The following is a 19158-nucleotide window of genomic DNA, read 5'->3' as shown; positions in this document are numbered from 1 at the left end:
CTGTTAGCTAAATGCCTGCAAGAAAACTGTTGACACCAACCGGGTGACAGACATAAGGGATCCTTTCGTGGCGACATAGAGCGTACCTTTGCGTTTTGAAGTTACATGTTGCTGTACCAAATCGTTTTACCCTATATTCCAGTTTGAGCGCTCTGAAAGGGGGGGGGGGGGGGGGGGAGGGGGCGCTAATTAGGAATAGGGTCCCTGCGGCTATTGAATAAATAGCCGTGCTTTCTACTTCTTTTCAAGAAAAATACTTTACCTACAGCTCCGTAAATGCTTTTTTAATTTTTTTTTTTTTTTTTTTTTTACTGAAATACTGTAAATGACACCTCTATTAGGCGGCAAGGCTCCACTCCGGCCACTCGTCTCAGATAATTCGGTCTCGAGAGGTATCGCTATAAAGAGACAGAAAATCGATAAATCACTTGCCGCGCGGCTCTTTACCAAAAAAGAGGTTACACTGTGAGAAAGCATGTGTCGAAGACCCATGTGTCGAAGACCCATGTGTCGAAGACCCATGCTGCCTCAAAGGTATGAGTCTACTATCATGTTACCAAGCAAATAGATGTTGTTATTGTGCGCCTAGAGACCTGCATGGTTTTCGGAGACTCATACTGTGTCTCGACGTCCCTTAAGTAACGGGGATTCGACACCAATGCAACCTTATGTTGTTGTAAAGGTAGTTTCTAATACAGAGGGAGACAATACTTTACTACAATACTGACTACTGCCCTTCTAATGATCATTAGAGTACAATTTGTTCCGCAGGTAAAGACTGCTCTACTGTAACGTGACTCTGCCGATGCACACACTCGATACAGATTATAAACGCATGCTCCTCTCGAAAACAAAATATCGTCGGTGACCTTGGCGCCTCATGTAATCAACACCAATTCATGGTTTGCTTTTCTACATATGCCACGGTGTTTTTGTTTTTCGTTAATCGGATTGTCGGGCATCTCAAGAGAAAAGTCGCACATTTTGAAATGTATTTACAGGCTTTTAGGTAAACACGAAGTTCAAGTGCCAATGTCAAAAGTACATTGTTTCTCGAGCTCTCTACTTTTTTTGACTACTACGCTAATTGTTTAAACTTGTAAAAGTCCTGTTTTTTACAATTTATTAAGCGAGCAAATACAATAACAGTTACAGTTCCAAATACACAACTGCACCAGCGTCAGAGCCTCGTGGCCGTCTGGACTCGTCACGCTCCATCAAACGCCACCATAGCCTGACGAGTCCAGGACAATTCCAGGAAAACTGCAAGTGTAACCACATGTAGAAATTGTTAAATAAGGTAATACGTTCGTAGTGCATGACAAATAAACAGTAGGACACATTTGGCAAAAAAAAAAAAAAACACACGCCTTTTGCACCCTAAAAATGCGAGCGCTTGTTTTACAGTATGTTTTTTGTTACTTATCTAGAACTTTCAAAGGAATTTTTTTTACAAATTGCATATGACAGAATGTCAAATGTGCGTGAAATAACGTAGCATTGCGCTTAGTGATGTTGTTTCAGCAAGTCACAACAAAATGAACGGAACAGAGAAACAAACAAAAAAATAATTTTCTATAGATTATTTCGATAATAAATCGTAACCTTGAATAACATCCCTACCGATATACCCCTTTCGCCCCTGCATTCAAAATATGCTGATTCCGCCAGTTCCTCTTTTTAGTAATGCCGAAGAATGGGGGAAATCTATGATGATGTAAAACTCGAAGCGGGCTTCAAATGAGCAATTTACATTTTATCCCGAGCAATGAAATGAAGGGGGACTCAAACACGATATAACAAACTCTCTTGTCTTTTTTTTTTACGATAATATTTTTTCATCAAAATAGATTTCCCTATAACTCCTAAAAAACACACACACTTGGGCTGCTCGTGGACGGACGACCTTGACTTCATAGTTCAGGTTATTCTATTTATAATAAGTTCTTTGTTCGTACTTCCTTTCACCCCTGAGAGCCTTCATACTAAGGCCGATGAAAGATAAACTCATGTTCACGTCCGCCCATTTTGGTGTTTTGATGCAGGTTAGGAATCATCTTTCATCATTAATCCCTCTGGTGATTTTCAAATGCAAGTTTCACCAAATTCCATCTAGTTCAATTAAGATTTTAAAGAATTTTATACAAAGCCCAATACATGTTCTGGAAGAACTGTTGGATTCTCGGCCTTTATCTCTTTTATTTATTTGATAGCGAAGCTCCCGCGTGAGTGGAGCCCCATAAAAAAAGTGGTATACAAAACAAATATGGTAACAAAAATTGGTAACCCATCGTCCCTTAAAAGCATCGTATGACAACCAAACTTGGCATGTGTGATGCAGGTGTCGTCAAGGGAGGTGCAAAACTATGGTCACGTGATTTGTGACTTCATCGATGACGTCACTAGAAGCAAAAAAAGCTGACCATCAATAGCCTGCTAGCCGGCTCTCATTGTGGGTTATTCGGAAATGTTTTATTTTCGAATATTGGGAACCCTGTGCGGCGCGAAGGCCTCGGCCCGGCGCACTTTCGGCCTTCGCGCGCGCCGGGGTTCCCAATGTTCGAAAATAAAACATTTCCGAATAACCCACAATGAGAGTAGGCTAGACCAACAAAATAAAAATATATTTATATTTCACGAAGGAACCATCGTATGGCAACCAAACTAGGTAGGAGTGCATGTAGGTGTCAAGAGGGATGCAACAATATGGTTATGTGTTGTGTGACATCATCGATGACGTCACTTAAAGCAAAAAAACGTGATTAAAAGCAAAAACATTCATATCTCTTGAGAAAGAAACATTGTTTCACAACCAAACTCGGTAGTAGTTAGTGTCAAAGGGGTGCTCCAATATGGTCACGTGATTGTGACGTCATCAACGCCGGAACATCTTATGACAACTAAACTTGTTATGCGTCATGTAGATGTCAAGGTTGGGTGAAGGGGGTATAACAAATTGGTAGCGTGATCTACGTGGACGTCATCGTAAAAAGAAATATAATAATATTTCTTAAATCATTAAGCGTAAATAAGACAAGATTTGGTTGTTTTGAGTTCCGCTTTAAGGCAATGCCTAAATCTATATATTATTCATTTGATACAATTACCCAACTAGACAAAATGATAAAATCCAACCTTTATATTATTTTTGGGGGGAGGGGGGAGAATTTTATGTTAGACCAAAATTTGATGGGCAAGACCAAAGTTTCACTCATTAACTAAGGCGGTTTCACACATCGATTTGTCGGGCCGATTGTCCATTATAGCCATTTTACGCTGCGATTTTCTGGGTCGATTGTCCACCAGAGCATTCACACGATGCGATTTGTCGGGACCACTTCGGTAATCGAGCCCGACAGGAAAACTTCGTCGAGTCATGTCAGACTTGTAAAAGTCGGCAGGACACCAAATGAACGTAAACAAGTCGGCCCGACAAATCAAGTCAAAGACTTGACTTTTTTATTAAGTCGTAGGACACCAAATGAGGACTTGAGAGTCTATACTAAGGCCGATGGAAGTTGAACTCACTTCCGCTCATCTTGGTGAGCACAATTACCGAACTCATTCGAACAATAATCAATTGGAAATCAGTTCGATTAAGTTCGCAAATTTCAGACAGGTTTAAGAATCCAAAAACTTATACAATGTCGAACCCAACCATTCGATTTTGGGTTCGGTAACAAAAAAATCTGGATGAGTACGATTATGCTCGACAACTACACCCAATCAAAACTAATCGAACGCCATATTGGTGTTCGATTATAGAACGTAAGATAATTACGGGAAATAAATCATCAACACATGGTCGAAATTGTTTGTCTACTCTGTGAAAACAAGTAGTTTCGCTGACATTTTAAGCGTTAGCCTCTTCATCGGACTAAAATGCTTAAAACTGCTGTTTTCACAGTTAACCTTCCATTTCATTAGATTTTTTCCCGACTCTCCACTTGTTTGTAGTCTTTCTAGTCATACTGGTTCGATTAGTTGATGTCGGGTTGTTATTGGCGTTAGCGCGGCGCCCATATCTCCGTTGTGAAACTTGCTAGCTACGTGAATATGTTATTCATTTAAATTTTCTGCGACATGTGGCTGGACATGACCAAGAATCCATTTGCTTTTATTTCGAGCTTAATCTTTTGCAATATTACAACCTTGAAAAACACCATTAAACCCCTTATTATAACTTCGAAAAAAAACACCCTTAGGGCTGATGCGAAACCTGATCCTGATGCTAACTAAAACATGTTTACTCATTCCTTCTTCAAAGAAGCCTAAATAAGAAAAACATGATATTTATCATCTTAGTAGCCATCTCTACTCAATTAAGGAGCGTGAATACCTAGGAGGGGCGAAAGGCCATGCTCGAAGATCCAGCTTACTCTGCGGGCGCTCTCAAATATCATTCCCGCTCTTATGCGGGGGAATTTTCGGTAAACGGCAAATTTAGACACTCGGTATGTTCTATGAATTCTTGTTCATGATTGCGCTTCAATTTGGCCATTGTGCTCTTTCTTTTGTGATGATGACTTTTGCAGGTTTTTTCCAAGAAATAATACCTTCAGCGGGGGACAAAACTAGTATAGAAAATTGGCCGTTTTACTGCTTATCAACTTCTCTCCTCCAAATTTTATGCTCCCCCCACCCCTCCCTGGACAATGTTGGTCTTAAAATGTCCGTAAATAAAAGGCGAACGTACACAACATTGTTTGGTGGGGGAAGGGGGAGGAAAGACATAAAAGTCGTCGTTAAGGTATAGATAAGTGCCTTTTCAATAATTTTCTCTACAGTTTTGTCCCCCGTTGTTTCTTGAAAGGAATGATGCTTGCATATCCTCTTTCGAAGCTTATGAGAAAACACAGTTTGTTCTAGTCGCCTGTATTTTACTATTTTTTTCAGCAGTTATAACCGACGTTGAGTAATTTTTTTATAACTTTTTTATACACCTGGATAAACCATACGATTATTTAGTCTATTTATAACAGTTTGCCATTTGCACTGGGAACATTACTTGAAATCGGTGGTCTTTATCGTTTAGTCCAAATTTTAGATATCTCAGTCGTTCCCTGTGCTCCCTCGATCTAATCATATCGAGTTTAACACTACATTTTTTTTAATACCATTGCATTTTTTGCCCACAATTGAAAAACTAAATGTCTTAATTAAGTTTTAAAAATATGCTGTCCTGTATCCAACAAGGGCACTAACATAAACTACAGGTCCTTCCTCGTGTTTTTTGTTTTTTACTCAACGTACTACCTTTTTGAGCGACTAGCTTTTCGTTCTTTTACTCTACTTTTTTTAACGACTAGCCACTCCATTAGCCTGTAAAATCAAATGATCAGTTTTCCATCTCAAGTTCCCCCTTGAGTTAAGCCTGTTCAACGGTCTGTGAAAGCAGTCGTGACTCGCCCTACTTTGGACTTTATGCCGCCTCGTTGAACCTGTTTAACCTGTGCAGGGCTAAGAACGTGAGCTATCCCATGATGCCTCTCGTTCAACCACAAGAGTTGAGAGGGTAGTTTCCCTTTATAAGTTTACAAGAAAAATAACAAAACAACTTTTTTATATCCCAAATAAAATAATTTCGGTTGCGTTGATACAGCTTCGATGCTATAACAATAACAGATATTTCTTATGTAGGGGACAGTTGACAATTGCATATGTACGACGATGGTTCTTAAGGCCAATACCTGTCTCCTATAGGAAGAAGACAGACCACAAGTCCGACGTACAACTAAGGAATATGGAGGAACGAACCATAGTTTTTTCCTCCCCCATATATTTAATTTCTTATATGGTGACCCTGAATCCGTTCCTTCCTATCTTGCTATTACAAGGGATTGTCACTCCTAGCAAGAAGCTAGTCTTCTACGTAGTCGTTCTGATCTCTGTCAGAACGTAAGCAGTGATCTCTTCGCGCTGTGTCATAACGGGGGGGGGGGGGGGGGGGGGGGGAGTACGGTCCCTGTGATGAGTAACCTTAATCACAAGTAGTCTTCAGGAGATTACCTGAAAAACAATTCTTCCACAATCGCTAGAACAAAGCGGCCTTTGTCACAAAGTACTCGACCTGTACTCGAATGCGGCAACATCGAATCGAGCGCCAAATACTATTTGCCCCACTTGTCCCTTGATGAGGTCCCCAAAATAGTTTGCAATGCTCCCGTTATTTTTATCCAAATGTTAAAATTCTTGACTTCTTCATCCGGCTCGCAGTATTTTGATGGTTTTTGGTTCTTCCATTCTCGTAATACCCTGCAAGCAGAGTTTTCTTTCTGTTTTTTTTTTTTTTTTTTTTTTTTTTTTTGTTCCAACAAACGATTATGAAAAGGGGACCGCGAAAACCGCATAAAATTGAAAAAAAAAAAAGAAAAACCGCACTAATATTAAGACAAAACCGTATCACCCGTATCAACACATGCGTCCCCCGCAATATAGACGCGACATGGATAAGACCTCAGAAACAAACAGGAGAAAGCTTTCCCTGCTTCTTTTGCGCTGCCAAAAAAGTGTCCCTATCACGCTTGCGTCGCGTTGCCTTTCCTCGCTAACGCCAGCCCAGCGAAAAAAAAAAAACAGCTTAGACATGTCAAGCGCATGGAGACGAAAAACCGCAAGACCATCGCGGCCAAAGAAGGAAAGCGACAGGAATCTCGAGCATGCATTTTTTTAATCTTTTTTATTCCACTTTTAATATGTGACCACTTCTAGAAGGAATTCTCTCTCGTGGTTGCAATCCAATTAAGAGAGCAGGATTAATATTCTTTTATCGTAAAAAAGGCGCTTAAGGAATTCTTAAAGGTATCTATACATTTTACGGACCGCTAAACAGGATTATTAATAGTTTCTGTCGACAGACTTGTGAGAAACGTCCGGTGTTCTGTCAATCGTGCAGCAAGCCTAGTACGTGAGGCCTATAGCCGCCCCCGCACTCGTTAGACGGGCAGTGTTTCACAACGATCGCGGGGGTGGCCAAGAACGTGAGCCAAAGACGAGGACAAAGACAAATTGATAAGTCATCCTAAAATCCTGCTAACTAATTAAAAAAAACATCCTGAAAAGCTCATTAAAATGATACGTATATATCATTAAAATGATATATACTACACACGGTTAATCTTTGGTGCATTCTTATGACTTGTACACACACTTGGTTCAATTCTGGAAAGAACTAAAAATAACGGACCCCGTTTTGTCGATAAAGTTCAAGTAAGTGGTTAATTCGAGTTGTCTGAGAAGATATATGATTCAAATGGCCGCGTCTAGGTAAGGGTTCGTGTTATTCGAGTTATCGTGGCCCCTCTGTAACTCGAACCTCGAAGAGTAAGTAAGGTTCAGCGTTACTTGACAGAGTTACCTTTACCCGATATGAGACGTCCAAGTTAAAATGTGCTACCATTGCAGTATTTCCAAATCGAGTCACCTAATAAAAACAAATTCTCTAGTCGACACGATCAACGAGTTATAAACTCGAGATACTCGCAGCATACACATGTATGCTCGCAAATTATACACATGTTACAAGTTTCTTAATCACTGATCACAAAGAATTATTTGTGACGAGTTGTTCGCTCGCAGTTATCTACCTTTACTTCTTCCTAGAATGGTCACTTGCCAGGGCCGTAGCAGGGGGTGGGGCACGTCCCCCCCACCACCAATATTTTCAAAAATTACAAGAAAATGACCAGTAGGGGCGTGGCTGTGCCCCCAATGTTTTCTGAATGTTTCTGTATCGTGCCCCCCCCCCCCCCCCCCCCCCCCCCCCCATAACCGAGGCCTTCTACGGCTGTGCCTACCTGCACTTTTATGCTTCTGGTAAGATTAGCTACTTGTATCTCTTCCTAGACTTGTCGCTTGCTAAGGGTCTCTCGTATGGCTTTGCCCTCGGTCTGCTGGATGTCTCTTGTGTAGTCTAGGAGCGTGAATACGTTAACCATGAATACGTTAATAAGAAAAATGAAAAAATGTCACAAGGCTGAAAAATAAAGTGCTTCATTAGATGAGCACTTTTACAATGTATAAAAAAACTTCAAGCCACATTTTACCTTTCCATGCTAACACCGAGATACATAAAAATCAACCATTTTCATCGGCTAATTCAAGTAAATAACTGAGATGAATTTAATCAAGCTTTTGATATAATAAAAATCTAGGTAAAAGGCATCGTGGTATATTGCTGGTTTGATTTTTTCTTGCAAAAATACTGTTGTAATCTAAGAGGCGGAAAATTTAGTAGAACAGGAAAAAGGATGATAATGTGCTATTAACACAAGTTTTTCGTGCTAGAAGATCGGCCACATGTGGATCCCGTCTCACTTACCTTACGGACGCCTGTAACTTCTTCTTTTTCGACAAAATGCGGCGATATCACCTGGCTATCTGTGGGGACCTCCCATTGGCAGATGTTGGAGTCTTCTCCGCTCGTGATGATACGCCGGCTCTGAAAAAAATAGGTTAGGGAAAATATCTAGGGCTGCAGGGTAAATAGTTACTAGCGAGTAAAACAGCAGAGTATTCCCATCGACTACTCAAAAAGGGTGCAGCCTGCAAAGCCAACGCAGGGGCGTAGCTATGGGGGGTGGCCATGGGCATCCCTTTCTGGTCCAATAAAGCTATTACGTCTTAGTTGTTGCTACCTCCCCACCCCGCCCCCAAACACACCCAGAGGAAAATCTACGCCCCTGCAAGGACAATATGAAATGTATAGGATCGTCGTTATACATACGCACATTATACACCTATTTCAAATAAGGCTGCACTCAAAGAATCCATGTGTGATAGCCAGCAGTGTTTCATGGATATAAGACAAGTGAACATTTAAAGCCGCATTGTCACCAGTTTACTTCCGGTCGGTTACGTAACAATCTTCGAATGTTTTTAACGGAAAACGCGATAAACATTTCAAACAACAGTGTGTCTTTTGGAAGTTTCTTTGAGGATGTGATTGATAATTTAGAGCGGATGGCCTGTTAAATAGCGCGGATTCTAAAAGATTCTTTTGTCTGTTGAGGTTTCCGTCGGACCTCCGGAAGTGGTTCATAAAAGCAAATTCAGGTTTTAAAAGTTGCAGTGTTTATGTACCTGTAAGCGTTCACATGGTTTTCAAAGACCAGGATTCGATGACAAACTCGAAAAAAAAAACACGATGGAATTGGAGAGTTTGGTTAGTATTCTGTGACGATTCTGGGAAAAGTATTCCGATATTTCGAGAGGGTCCTATTAATGTAGCCTGCTAGCCGGCTGTCCGGAGTTTCGGGTTTCCTTTGAAGTGGAGCCGGAAGAAGGAGAGCCGGTAGGAAGACATGGAATACGACTTGACGTGTCTCGACATAAGAGACTAAGCTGAGGGGTTTTGGCGAGAAATTCCTCTCTTCATTCTTGTTAACAAGTCGCGAGCGGAACTGCACTCCCTGGGGTCCTAAAATCTTATGCATGCTGGTCAAAAGTAAAATTTTTGTGTAAACAGCACGTTTAGAACAAAGTAAGGAAAAGTAGGAAAAGGCAAAGGACATCCCAGTTATAGTAAAGCACAGGCGCGTACAGAGAAGGGTGGGCCCCCCCCTTGGCGGACAAAAAGTGTGTAGGGGCAGTCATCTGTATTATATAAATGTCACAGCGTTTCCTAGGGTCAGGCTATTTTTAGACGCGCGCGCACGAACGGGCCAATCAGCTACGTTGACGTTGGTCGCGCGCGCGAGTGACGTGAGGCTGCACGCGCAAATTGCAGTTAGGAAGAATATATTTTTATCGCTCATCCGTCGGTTTTGTTTGTTTACCAAAAGAATTGCAAGCTAGAATTCAAAGTCATAGGTAGGGTTGGATTCATATTTAAGAAGAGAGCAACAAAAAGTCAAAGTACCGAAGAAAGAACATAGCTTTTTGTCTGAGACTGCGCGTGCAGTTGAGCTCAGCCAAAACGTCAACACAAAGGTTGAATCTGATTGGCTCATCCGCGCCTCTAAAAATAGCCTGACCCTAGGAAACGCCGTGACACCTATATAGTACCAGAACATGGGGAAGTTGATTGTCCCTACTTATGAGCCCCTGAAGTGTGTCATTTCTTATAATGGAATCTTCTAATACATATTCTTATTTTCAATATGATTCATATGACTGCGCCCCTCCCCCCCCCCCCCCCCCCCCTCTCAGCCGTCTAAGAACAGATGAACAGAAAATCTAGCCATTAGTTATTGACTAAATTCTTACTTCGGCTGCAAAAAAAAAGGTCCAGAAAGAAAGGCGATAATAAGTTCCCTTTGAGAGGGCCCGCAAAGACTGCTGGGACCCTCACCATGTGGCATAAGTAGCAATGCTTCGAGGAGGGGGGGGGGGGGGGGATTTCGAGAAATTTAAGGGATTGGTCAAACATCTTTCTTTAAAAAGTACGAAACCCTTTCATTTGGAAAACAAAACACTTCGTGGAAGCCGGAGAAAAACCTCGGGGAAAAGACAAGATAGACTCACGTCGAGAATGGGATCGAGCTTAGCGTCCAGTGCGGGTAGACAACAGCCAAGTTTAGACGCCGTTCTTTTCATACGCCATTCCAAACGCAAATACTTGAAGATTACACAAGCGACTCATTTGCATACACTTACATTTTGAACACTTCCATTTACACTTACATTTACGCTGTATGAAAAAAATGGCGTCTAAAAATACAATGCAGTATAACAGAGAGCCGCTCTCTGCCAACTGCGTCACCCAGGGTCCGTCTTCACACGCTCAAAGATGGCAGAGGTCTTAGGCAGTAGTCACGAAAAAGGCAAATGACATTATTTTGTTGCTAATGTTTAGGGACGCAAACACTTATAGGGAATGTAAATCAAGAGAGGCAACGGTCACGTAAACTGCCTTCGATAAGGGCAATAAAATACAACACCCAAAACAGAGTACGTACAAAAATAGTAGTTAATAGGGAAGGAAAAAAAAAACAGAAATGAACATGTCTTTTAAGAAACAAGAGTATAAAAATTCCTCTTAGTTTGAGCTTTGATTTGGAAAAAGGCACCACAAAGCCTTTTTCCATATAAATACTAAATAAAGGGATAAGATAAGGGTCACAAAGAGACAGACGTGCTCTTTCTGCAATTTAAAAAGGGCATTCAAAAGCTTTTGTAGAGCAAACATTTTCCATAAAAAAGGGCTTTTCTCACATCCTCGGGAACCCAGGGCGTCGATGTGAGCGTAACGTGGCGCGAGAGCCCCTTTCTCTTCTCTATCATCATCATTTTGCACCACCATCTTAATCATCATCATCATTTAATACTCATCAACTAACCTTCACGTGATAATCAAGGCACCTGACGGTCGCTCTGTGTCCCTCAGAAGATAAACCAGAACTCATGATTCCATCTCTCTGTACATCAAAGATTTTCAGCTGACCTCTGTTATGAAAAAGGGTACGTGGTACGTGAAATAAGACAAATATGGTTCCCCTTTTTGCTCTCCATACGCCTCTTTCTACTGGCCACTCGGACCTTGGTCATTTCCAACGATCCGATAACCAAAGTAGTTTAATTACAGTTTTGTTACTTTTATTTATTTAATTTTCACCAGTTATACTGGTGCGGAAGGCACAACAGAGCTAGACTCCAAATCAAGTACGCCCTTGAGTGTGTTGTTAGTAAACATTGTAAGCACTGTCACTGTGGTTCCTTTACGTCCCTTCGGTTCAGCTTAGTGTAGTGCAGCTTGAACAGACGAGAAGACTGGAAACACGGGGGAATAGATTCAACCCACTTGTGGTACAAATTCGAATCAACACAGGAACCAGGAAAAAAAATCCCAGTTTGAGCCAGGATTCGAACCTGGACCACAGCCGTGTTAAAGGCAGTTTCAATTCAATCAGCCAATTCAACAAAGAAACACACACACGAAACAGGGTTAGATTCGCAATCAATCAAGTATCATATCACCAGTCCAGACTCGCTACGCACGAGGGAGCTAGAGGGAACATATAAAGCCTAAGCTCTCAGGTAAATGGCTGACAGCATGTCGATTTTGCGTTTCCGCAAAAGGCTCCGCTTTTCTCTTAGGCTAAGTTCAAACGTCGTATTATCCATGAGCCGTTTTCAATGCAAATGCAAGCAAATGAATCAAGTCGATTGTGCCATCTTCATTTGCATGCATTTGCATTGAATACGGCTCATGGATAGTACAATGTTTGAACTTAGCCTTAGTTGAGAAATGAAAATGTCACAGCGCGCATTTGACCAAAACCTGCAACTGGTTATTGGAACTGGAGTCCCCTTATATTATCACTTACGAGTGTGTTCCGCTGAGAAGATGAAGTTTATTTCTGTCAGGAAGATACATGCAGTCTATTAGATAATCCACAGGGAGTGAACCCTACAAAAAGGATTATCAGGTTATTAGTTCTCAGTGCCACTCCTCACTGGGGTATGGGAATGCTCGTCGTGGCACCATTTAGGGCCAAGGTCAAATAATTGGTATTTTTTAAAGTCTCTTTGACACTATTTTCTTTGCGGCTGCTGTAAGTTTTGAGCTCCCTGTGCAGCTGAGTAGGAGGATAGCATTTTGTCACCCAAGCAAAAAACCAAATGCACAACCAGTTACATTGGCTTATTTAGGAAAGTTAATTGGCGATATTTTCGATTGAATTTGGTAAATAAACTTTGTTTCTAGATGATTATTTCGAGATTTTGTTTTACATAATTTGTCTTTCAATATGAAAGCAATAACAAAATCAGTAACCCAAAAAAATATCCCACTTTTATTTCCTCTTAGAATAGGAATTTCAGTAAATTCTCCCAAACATTGGTGCCTCAAGCTTGTACTGTAGACAATAAAGTGTTTAAGAACATCTGGCTGTCAGTTTTTTCTATCAAGGATCCCTGCACCTCACCTCTCTTCGTGGGGATTATCTAGTTATGTACTGTAAAACACGTCACACTTACACATTGAGTTTCTCTTAAACCCGAAAAGTCAGCTAAAATTTGTGCCTGGAAACACGGTTTGACAAAAATATTAAAGTTAATAGATAATAACAACAACAACAAAAATAATAATAATAATAATAACAACAACAACAATAATCAAATAATAAGACATATCACAAACCTGCTCTGTGTCCCACAGTTGTAGCGTCTCTACATGTGTTATACAGTACAACTTTTCATTGTGTTCACCGTAGTAGCCTATCCTTGCCTTGACGAAGAACATATGAAAACAAAAAATAAATCTCACATTCTATTTTGCATCGCTCTTGTGACAAGCAGCAGTAAAAAGTAAAATAATCTAAAGTGTTTAAAAGCATGATTGGATACGATCAAACAAAACACAGAAAACTATTAAGAGTTTGAGATGAAAATGTGAGATGAAACAAAACCTGCATTGGTGAAAAATTGTCAGAGTATTCATTAACATAGTACTTAAGCCACACAGGAAATGTTGGCGAACAATTGTCAGAGCATCTCTCAACATAGTGTCTAAGACACACCAGTATGTTGGACCAGTGTCTTGCCAGCGATGCTTGCCACTTTTCTAACGGGGCTGGAAGAAGCTTCCATCCTTCTGTTTGCAATGCAGATGAACACCAAGCATTCAACTTGGCTCATTTACATTTGGCACATTAAGAAAATACCCCTTGTACTGTACATGATGGTGTTTCAAACACTTTAAATACACAAATGAATTGGCAAGAGGCTCACCACAGACGACTGAGAGTTCAAGACCCACTGCAGGGCGTCGTCCTCCTCTGCTGATGAAACATCAAACAGACACACAAGTCCATCCTAAAATAGCAGTGATCACTGTCAGCAAAACGGTAGCTGATAGATTCAGACATGCAGTTCAAATACATACTGTAGAACAAGATGCCAACTGTTTTGACTTGCTCGGGTGGAACTTCACCTGCAAAATCAAGGAGATTGTTAGCAAATAGCAAGAGGGGCAAAGATATTCCTTCAAAATAAGGAATTTAGCAAATAAATATTGTGTGCTGTCTTCACTCTTCACTTGTATCTTTACTGCAAAAACTCTATTACCCCTTACAAACAGTAAGAAAAGCGGTTCTCAAAAGTCATCTCTGGTAAATCACCTTGTAGATAAGAACACTTATTGGAATTGGTAGTGTAGGAACTCATGCATACTATATAGTACAACAGCACCTTTTCATAGAGGCCAAGAAACCAATTTCACAAAATACATACCACTTAGCAAAAGGTGGTTGCCTAAATAATTCCACAGAGTTATACTGTCTCACAAATCCTAATGAGGATTCAAAATTACCTGGGTGATATCATCCTTATGTGAGTCAGTGATTGAGAGGAAAACATTACTGCCAGTCTGTGAAGAACCTGGCAATCGTATGTCCCTGAAAGCCAGCAAACAGCTATTCATAACTCACAATCTTTTCAGTGTGAACAATTGATGACATAGATGTAAATGCTATGTTTTAAAATGCCATATTCCTTGAACAAAGGAATTAATCCATACTAACCAAACATAGATACAAACGTCATCATCAGATGGCTCAGTAGCTGCAGCAACCATGTCCCCAGAACAGTTAATATCGCATGTGGTGTAGCATGCGCCATTGGGACCTTTGAGTAAAATGAATATGCAGGTTTGTAGCAGGATACGATAAGGGAGTGGGCTTTTTTCAGACTTTTTTTATTCCTTGTCTCCTGCTACTTACAATATTCTGTATCTGGACACATAAAAGAACATTATTTATACTGACAGGTGGTCAGCCAAATGTTAAACACATTTACATTACTCTATACTCATCAGTTGCTTGAAAGGAAATGCAATATTGTCACCACCTACTTGTGAGTGTAAAGATGGGTGTTTTCATGTCCTTTCGCAAATCCCAGCAGCTGTAAGAAAATCACACTAGTTTACATTAAGGAGTACATGCTCCAGTACTCACGTAGCATGATGAAAGCCAAAGGCAATTAGAGCACGCGAACCGAATGTATGGACTATTGTACAATGTATTCACATACTTTTGAGGCCTCTAGGCTCACTAGTGCAGACATGCTTCAACCATTTGTTGCGGACACTATAATTGGCTGAAAATGTGTGACATATATAAAGGAGATATATAAACAAATTATATTCATGACTAGCGATGCATAAAATCACAAACGAGCAAGCTTTTGAGCTGTAGTAATGTTTTTCTTCATTTTATTTCTTTCCAGTTTCAGATTACAAACTATAAAAAAAAATATTGCATCGAGCTTGTGCTGAGATGGAAAGAAATTGACATTGAAATAAACCTGTCTCGCACTACCCTCCTGCGCAGAGCTTTCTGTGTCATTTGTTTACTTTAGTAAACAAGCAGATGTCCAATACAAACTAAAATAAACCAACAATGACTGTGATGGGTACTCTAGTATTAGATCTAAAGTACAAGCAAGTAATATGTACTGTGCAAAATTCACTGTATTGCTTTTATTCACAAGAAGCGATTATTGCACTTGTCCATAATTTGTGGAGGCCCTCAAAAGTATGCCACTTGTCAATACTTCCTGTGCTGTAAGCAATTAGTTGCAGAATGCATATTACTGTAAAAAAAATCCAAATCAACTTAAAAAGCAATGCCTACTTCATTTTGTCTTCTGCATTGGTGGTCCAAAGTAACTTTTCATTTGCTCTTGAAACAGATAAACCTGTCACTGGCTTCTTCGATTCTAGAGAGAGAGAAAAAAACAATTAAAAACCGAACACGTAAATAATAGTCTAGTCTTGATTGCCACCATCTATCTTACAAAATAAAATTCAGGGGCATTGCCAGGGTTTTTCCTTTGTCCAGAGGGTTGGTCCAAGTGGTCCGCACCCTACTCTGCTCATGTGACAAATTGTGCTTGATCTCCAGAATCTTCAGGTCTGGGGATTGACAGGTATGTATATTTTATAGCAAAACCACTAAACACATACTCACGTTTTATAGTTCCTAATGGTCTTAGATCATCGAGATTGTGGATTCTCACAGATCCACTAGTTTCTGTGGAAACAACATAAAAGAGAGAGAGGCATGTTTGTTTGTAATTCAATGTAACAATGACATATAGGAAATTATAACAGTTTCAGATCAGACATGGCCTTCGCAGTAAAAAAATAAACAGCACTATTTGACTTTTGCTGCATTGCGCTGTCACTCAATATGCTCTTGACCAATCACAGACCAAAGCAAGGCCTTTCTGATAGCGGGGCGAGTTTGGCGAGTACAAGTCTTTGCATTTTCTGATCACTTATAGTTCCAAATGGCCAAAGCATTTGCTAATTCCTTGAGATAGAGAGTTATTTTCTTGAGACACGAAGGCAGATCAGTATATGAAACAGCCAGAACGTTCATACGAGAGAAAAATGTTGTTTTTGTATGAAAACACACTAGACGTTCAAGATTCACCAAGAAGAAAATCAAAGTAAAGGAAAAGCGAAATAAATTAAATTCGATGCCGATGGACAACACACGGCATTTTTACTATTTTGAAACTGTACTGTGACTTCTAGCTTCAATTATTATGATAATTCGCCAGGCCAAAGAGGAGAAACCAGAACTACATCTACAAATTGTAGCAGTAGATCCAGTTTCAAACCAGGAAATAAATTTAAATATCAATTCTTAGCAAAGTTTTGCACCCCATGTGTTTGTCAGTGAAAAAGGTGAGATATTTTTAAGTTCATAAGGTACAGAGCAGTAGGCCTTTTCGCTGGAGCTACCTTTAGCAACGGTTATTGCAAATTTGCTAACTCTCAAAATAATTTATCGATGGTCCACATCATAGCATCAATGAAAGTATTTTACAAGGAACGAAAATATACAAATCTAACTATCAAAACATTCTAGGGTAGTTGAGCAGTTTTCACATAATAGTCATAAACTCGGCGACATCCATTGCTGAGCGAAAAAAGCACAAGCTGAAACTTGAACTAGCCTCGGCATAAGGAAGGCCTTGCTTTGGACTGTGATTGGTCAAAAGCATATTAAAATGACAGCACACTACAGCAAAAGTCCAATAGTGCCATAGATTTTTTTTTGACGGCCAAGGCAGCATGTGATCTTAAACCACTATAATCGAACATTTCTCATTCTGCTTTTTCTCAAATACACAACTACAGTACCTTACCCCTGGGCAAGCTGATAGTAAGGCCATTTATTTAAATGATCTCAAATCTATGTTAAGGAAGTCTTGTTTATTGATTCCCCAGTTGTAACAAAGAACTTCTTTATTTCTGCTAAGCCTTAAACTCAGACTGGCCTATCCCTGCCATTGACATCTTATGATCATTTTTGGCCATTTACATTTGATAAACAATATGGTACTTACCCCCGGTTGTCAACACATTTGTTTCCTGTCTGAAAAATGGAATTTCCATTGGTAATTTTATCACAGAAACTCATCAACACCAAAAACACTATTCATTAAGACGACTACAACCCTTACACAGGAGAGTATTAATGCTAGATTCTAAATGCTTCAAGCAAGTATTTAGAACAGCATTGACCAAACACTCTTAAAATCGTATATACAATCCACTATGCGCACCTGCACAAAGGCGCGATATAAAACTTTTCTGGCACTTTGATATTTATATGATATTTATCCCTCATCTAAAATCGGATATAAATCAGATATTTCTTCGCAGGTTTCTAGTATCAGATATTAAGTCGATTTTATAACAAAGGTCAGTCACAAATCTAATTTCTGATATTTATCAGATCTTATACCCTTAGAACTGCTATGTTGAACCTAGATAATTGCATCTCATGACTTGAATATATCAGATAATATCACAAGATTTACATATAGAAAGTCCATCTAACTACTGATATATATCAGATACTATAACTTTAGAACTGCTGTGTTGACCTTGATTATTGCATCTCATGACTTGATAATATCAGATAATATCACATATAGACTCGTTCTACAAATGTGACAGTCAAAGTAGATTTTGTAGTTGAATATCCGATAATATCGAGGGGTCCAGCAGAGAAGATGAAGAAATCTCTATAGATATCTAGTAGATTCTAATAAGATAATCTCCGATAATATCCCAACATCGAGGGGTCCAGCATAGGTAAGGGGAATACCTAAATAGACATCTAGTAGATTCTAATCAGATAATCTCAGATAATCTCAGAAGCACGGGTGGCCTAGTGTGTTAGCGCGTTGGCCTCTCACCGCTGTGGCCCAGGTTCGAATCCTGGCTCAAACTGGGGATTTTTTCCGGGTTCCTGCCTTGAATCGAATTTGTCACAAGTGAGTTGAAGTTATTCTCCCGTGTTTCCAGTCTTCTCGGATAAGGACACTAAACCGGAGGTCCCGTCTCTTCAAGCTGTACTACACTAAACCTGAACCGAAGGGACGTAAAAGAACCACTGGGGACGCAATAAACCCTCTGGCAGTGACCACCCCCAGTGACAGTGCTTAGTGCTTAATGCCTCCTAGTATTAGCGAAAGCTACTTATAGGAGTAATAAATCGAAGAATCGAAGAATCGAAGAATATCACAATATCGAGGGGTAGAGCAGATGGAAGGAGAGGATCTAAATAGACATCTAGTAGATTCTAATAAGATAATCTCCGATAATATCCCAATATTGAGTGGTAAAGCAGATGGAAGGAGAGGATCTAAATAGGCATCTAGTAGATTCTAATAAGATAATCTCCGATAATATCGCAACATCAAGGGGTCCAGCATAGGTAAGGGGAATACCTAAATAGACATCTAGTAGATTCTAATAAGATAATCTCAGATAATATCACAACATCGAGGGGTCCAGCGGAGGGAAGGTGGGTATTTAAATAGACATCAATATAATAATATCACAATATCGAGGGAAGAGGAGAGGAGAGGAAAGGGGTCGAGCCATTATCTAATAGCATGTAATTTGAGGAAAACAATGATCGCGCCAATCTCTGCACGTGCAGATGTTTTTGCACAAAAACAACAATAAAGAAACGAATTAACCATGTAAAATTCGCTTACCCAACCGTCATATGTGTGATATAGACTTGCTGTTCCGAAGTGGAACCCGATTCTACGGACGAACATCGTAGTAAATGCAACTTCTCAACCAACTTGTCCACTACGCTCGAAACAGCCGCCATTTTGGTTTGTCATGCTTTACCGCTGACTTCAGATCTCAAAGGCGCATTACCGCTCGGAGGCCGACCCGGCGGG

At 40.1% G+C, this 19158-nt stretch overlaps 1 protein-coding gene across 3 annotated transcripts; it reads right to left on the bottom strand.

Annotated features, from left to right (window-relative positions):
* Positions 1–951: 951 nt before the first annotated feature.
* Positions 952–19125, bottom strand: LOC5507059 (WD repeat-containing protein 89). 3 transcript variants are annotated; one of them, XM_032375506.2, is made up of 16 exons: positions 18964–19125; positions 17299–17327; positions 15909–15971; positions 15573–15657; positions 14792–14841; positions 14463–14565; positions 14252–14336; positions 13826–13873; positions 13672–13755; positions 13082–13168; positions 12919–12963; positions 12267–12349; positions 11280–11385; positions 8321–8440; positions 7797–7912; positions 952–1263 (listed from the first exon to the last, which is right to left on the bottom strand). In XM_032375506.2, the coding sequence occupies exons 1-15, from the start codon at positions 19083–19085 to the stop codon at positions 7826–7828; spliced, it is 1197 nt and encodes a 398-aa protein (XP_032231397.1). In that variant the 5' UTR covers positions 19086–19125; the 3' UTR covers positions 952–1263; positions 7797–7825. The 3 variants fall into 3 exon arrangements, with proteins under 3 accessions (XP_032231397.1, XP_001627710.1, XP_032231398.1); XM_001627660.3 differs by lacking the exon at positions 952–1263 and having other exon boundaries at positions 7746–7912; XM_032375507.2 differs by lacking the exons at positions 952–1263; positions 12919–12963 and having other exon boundaries at positions 7746–7912.
* Between the last annotated feature and the right edge of the window lie 33 nt (positions 19126–19158).

This window comes from Nematostella vectensis, chromosome 13 (assembly GCF_932526225.1).
Source record: "Nematostella vectensis chromosome 13, jaNemVect1.1, whole genome shotgun sequence".
Lineage (NCBI taxonomy): Eukaryota > Metazoa > Cnidaria > Anthozoa > Actiniaria > Edwardsiidae > Nematostella > Nematostella vectensis.
Note: the sequence above shows the minus strand (reverse complement) of the source record. Positions and strands in the feature narration are given on the sequence as shown.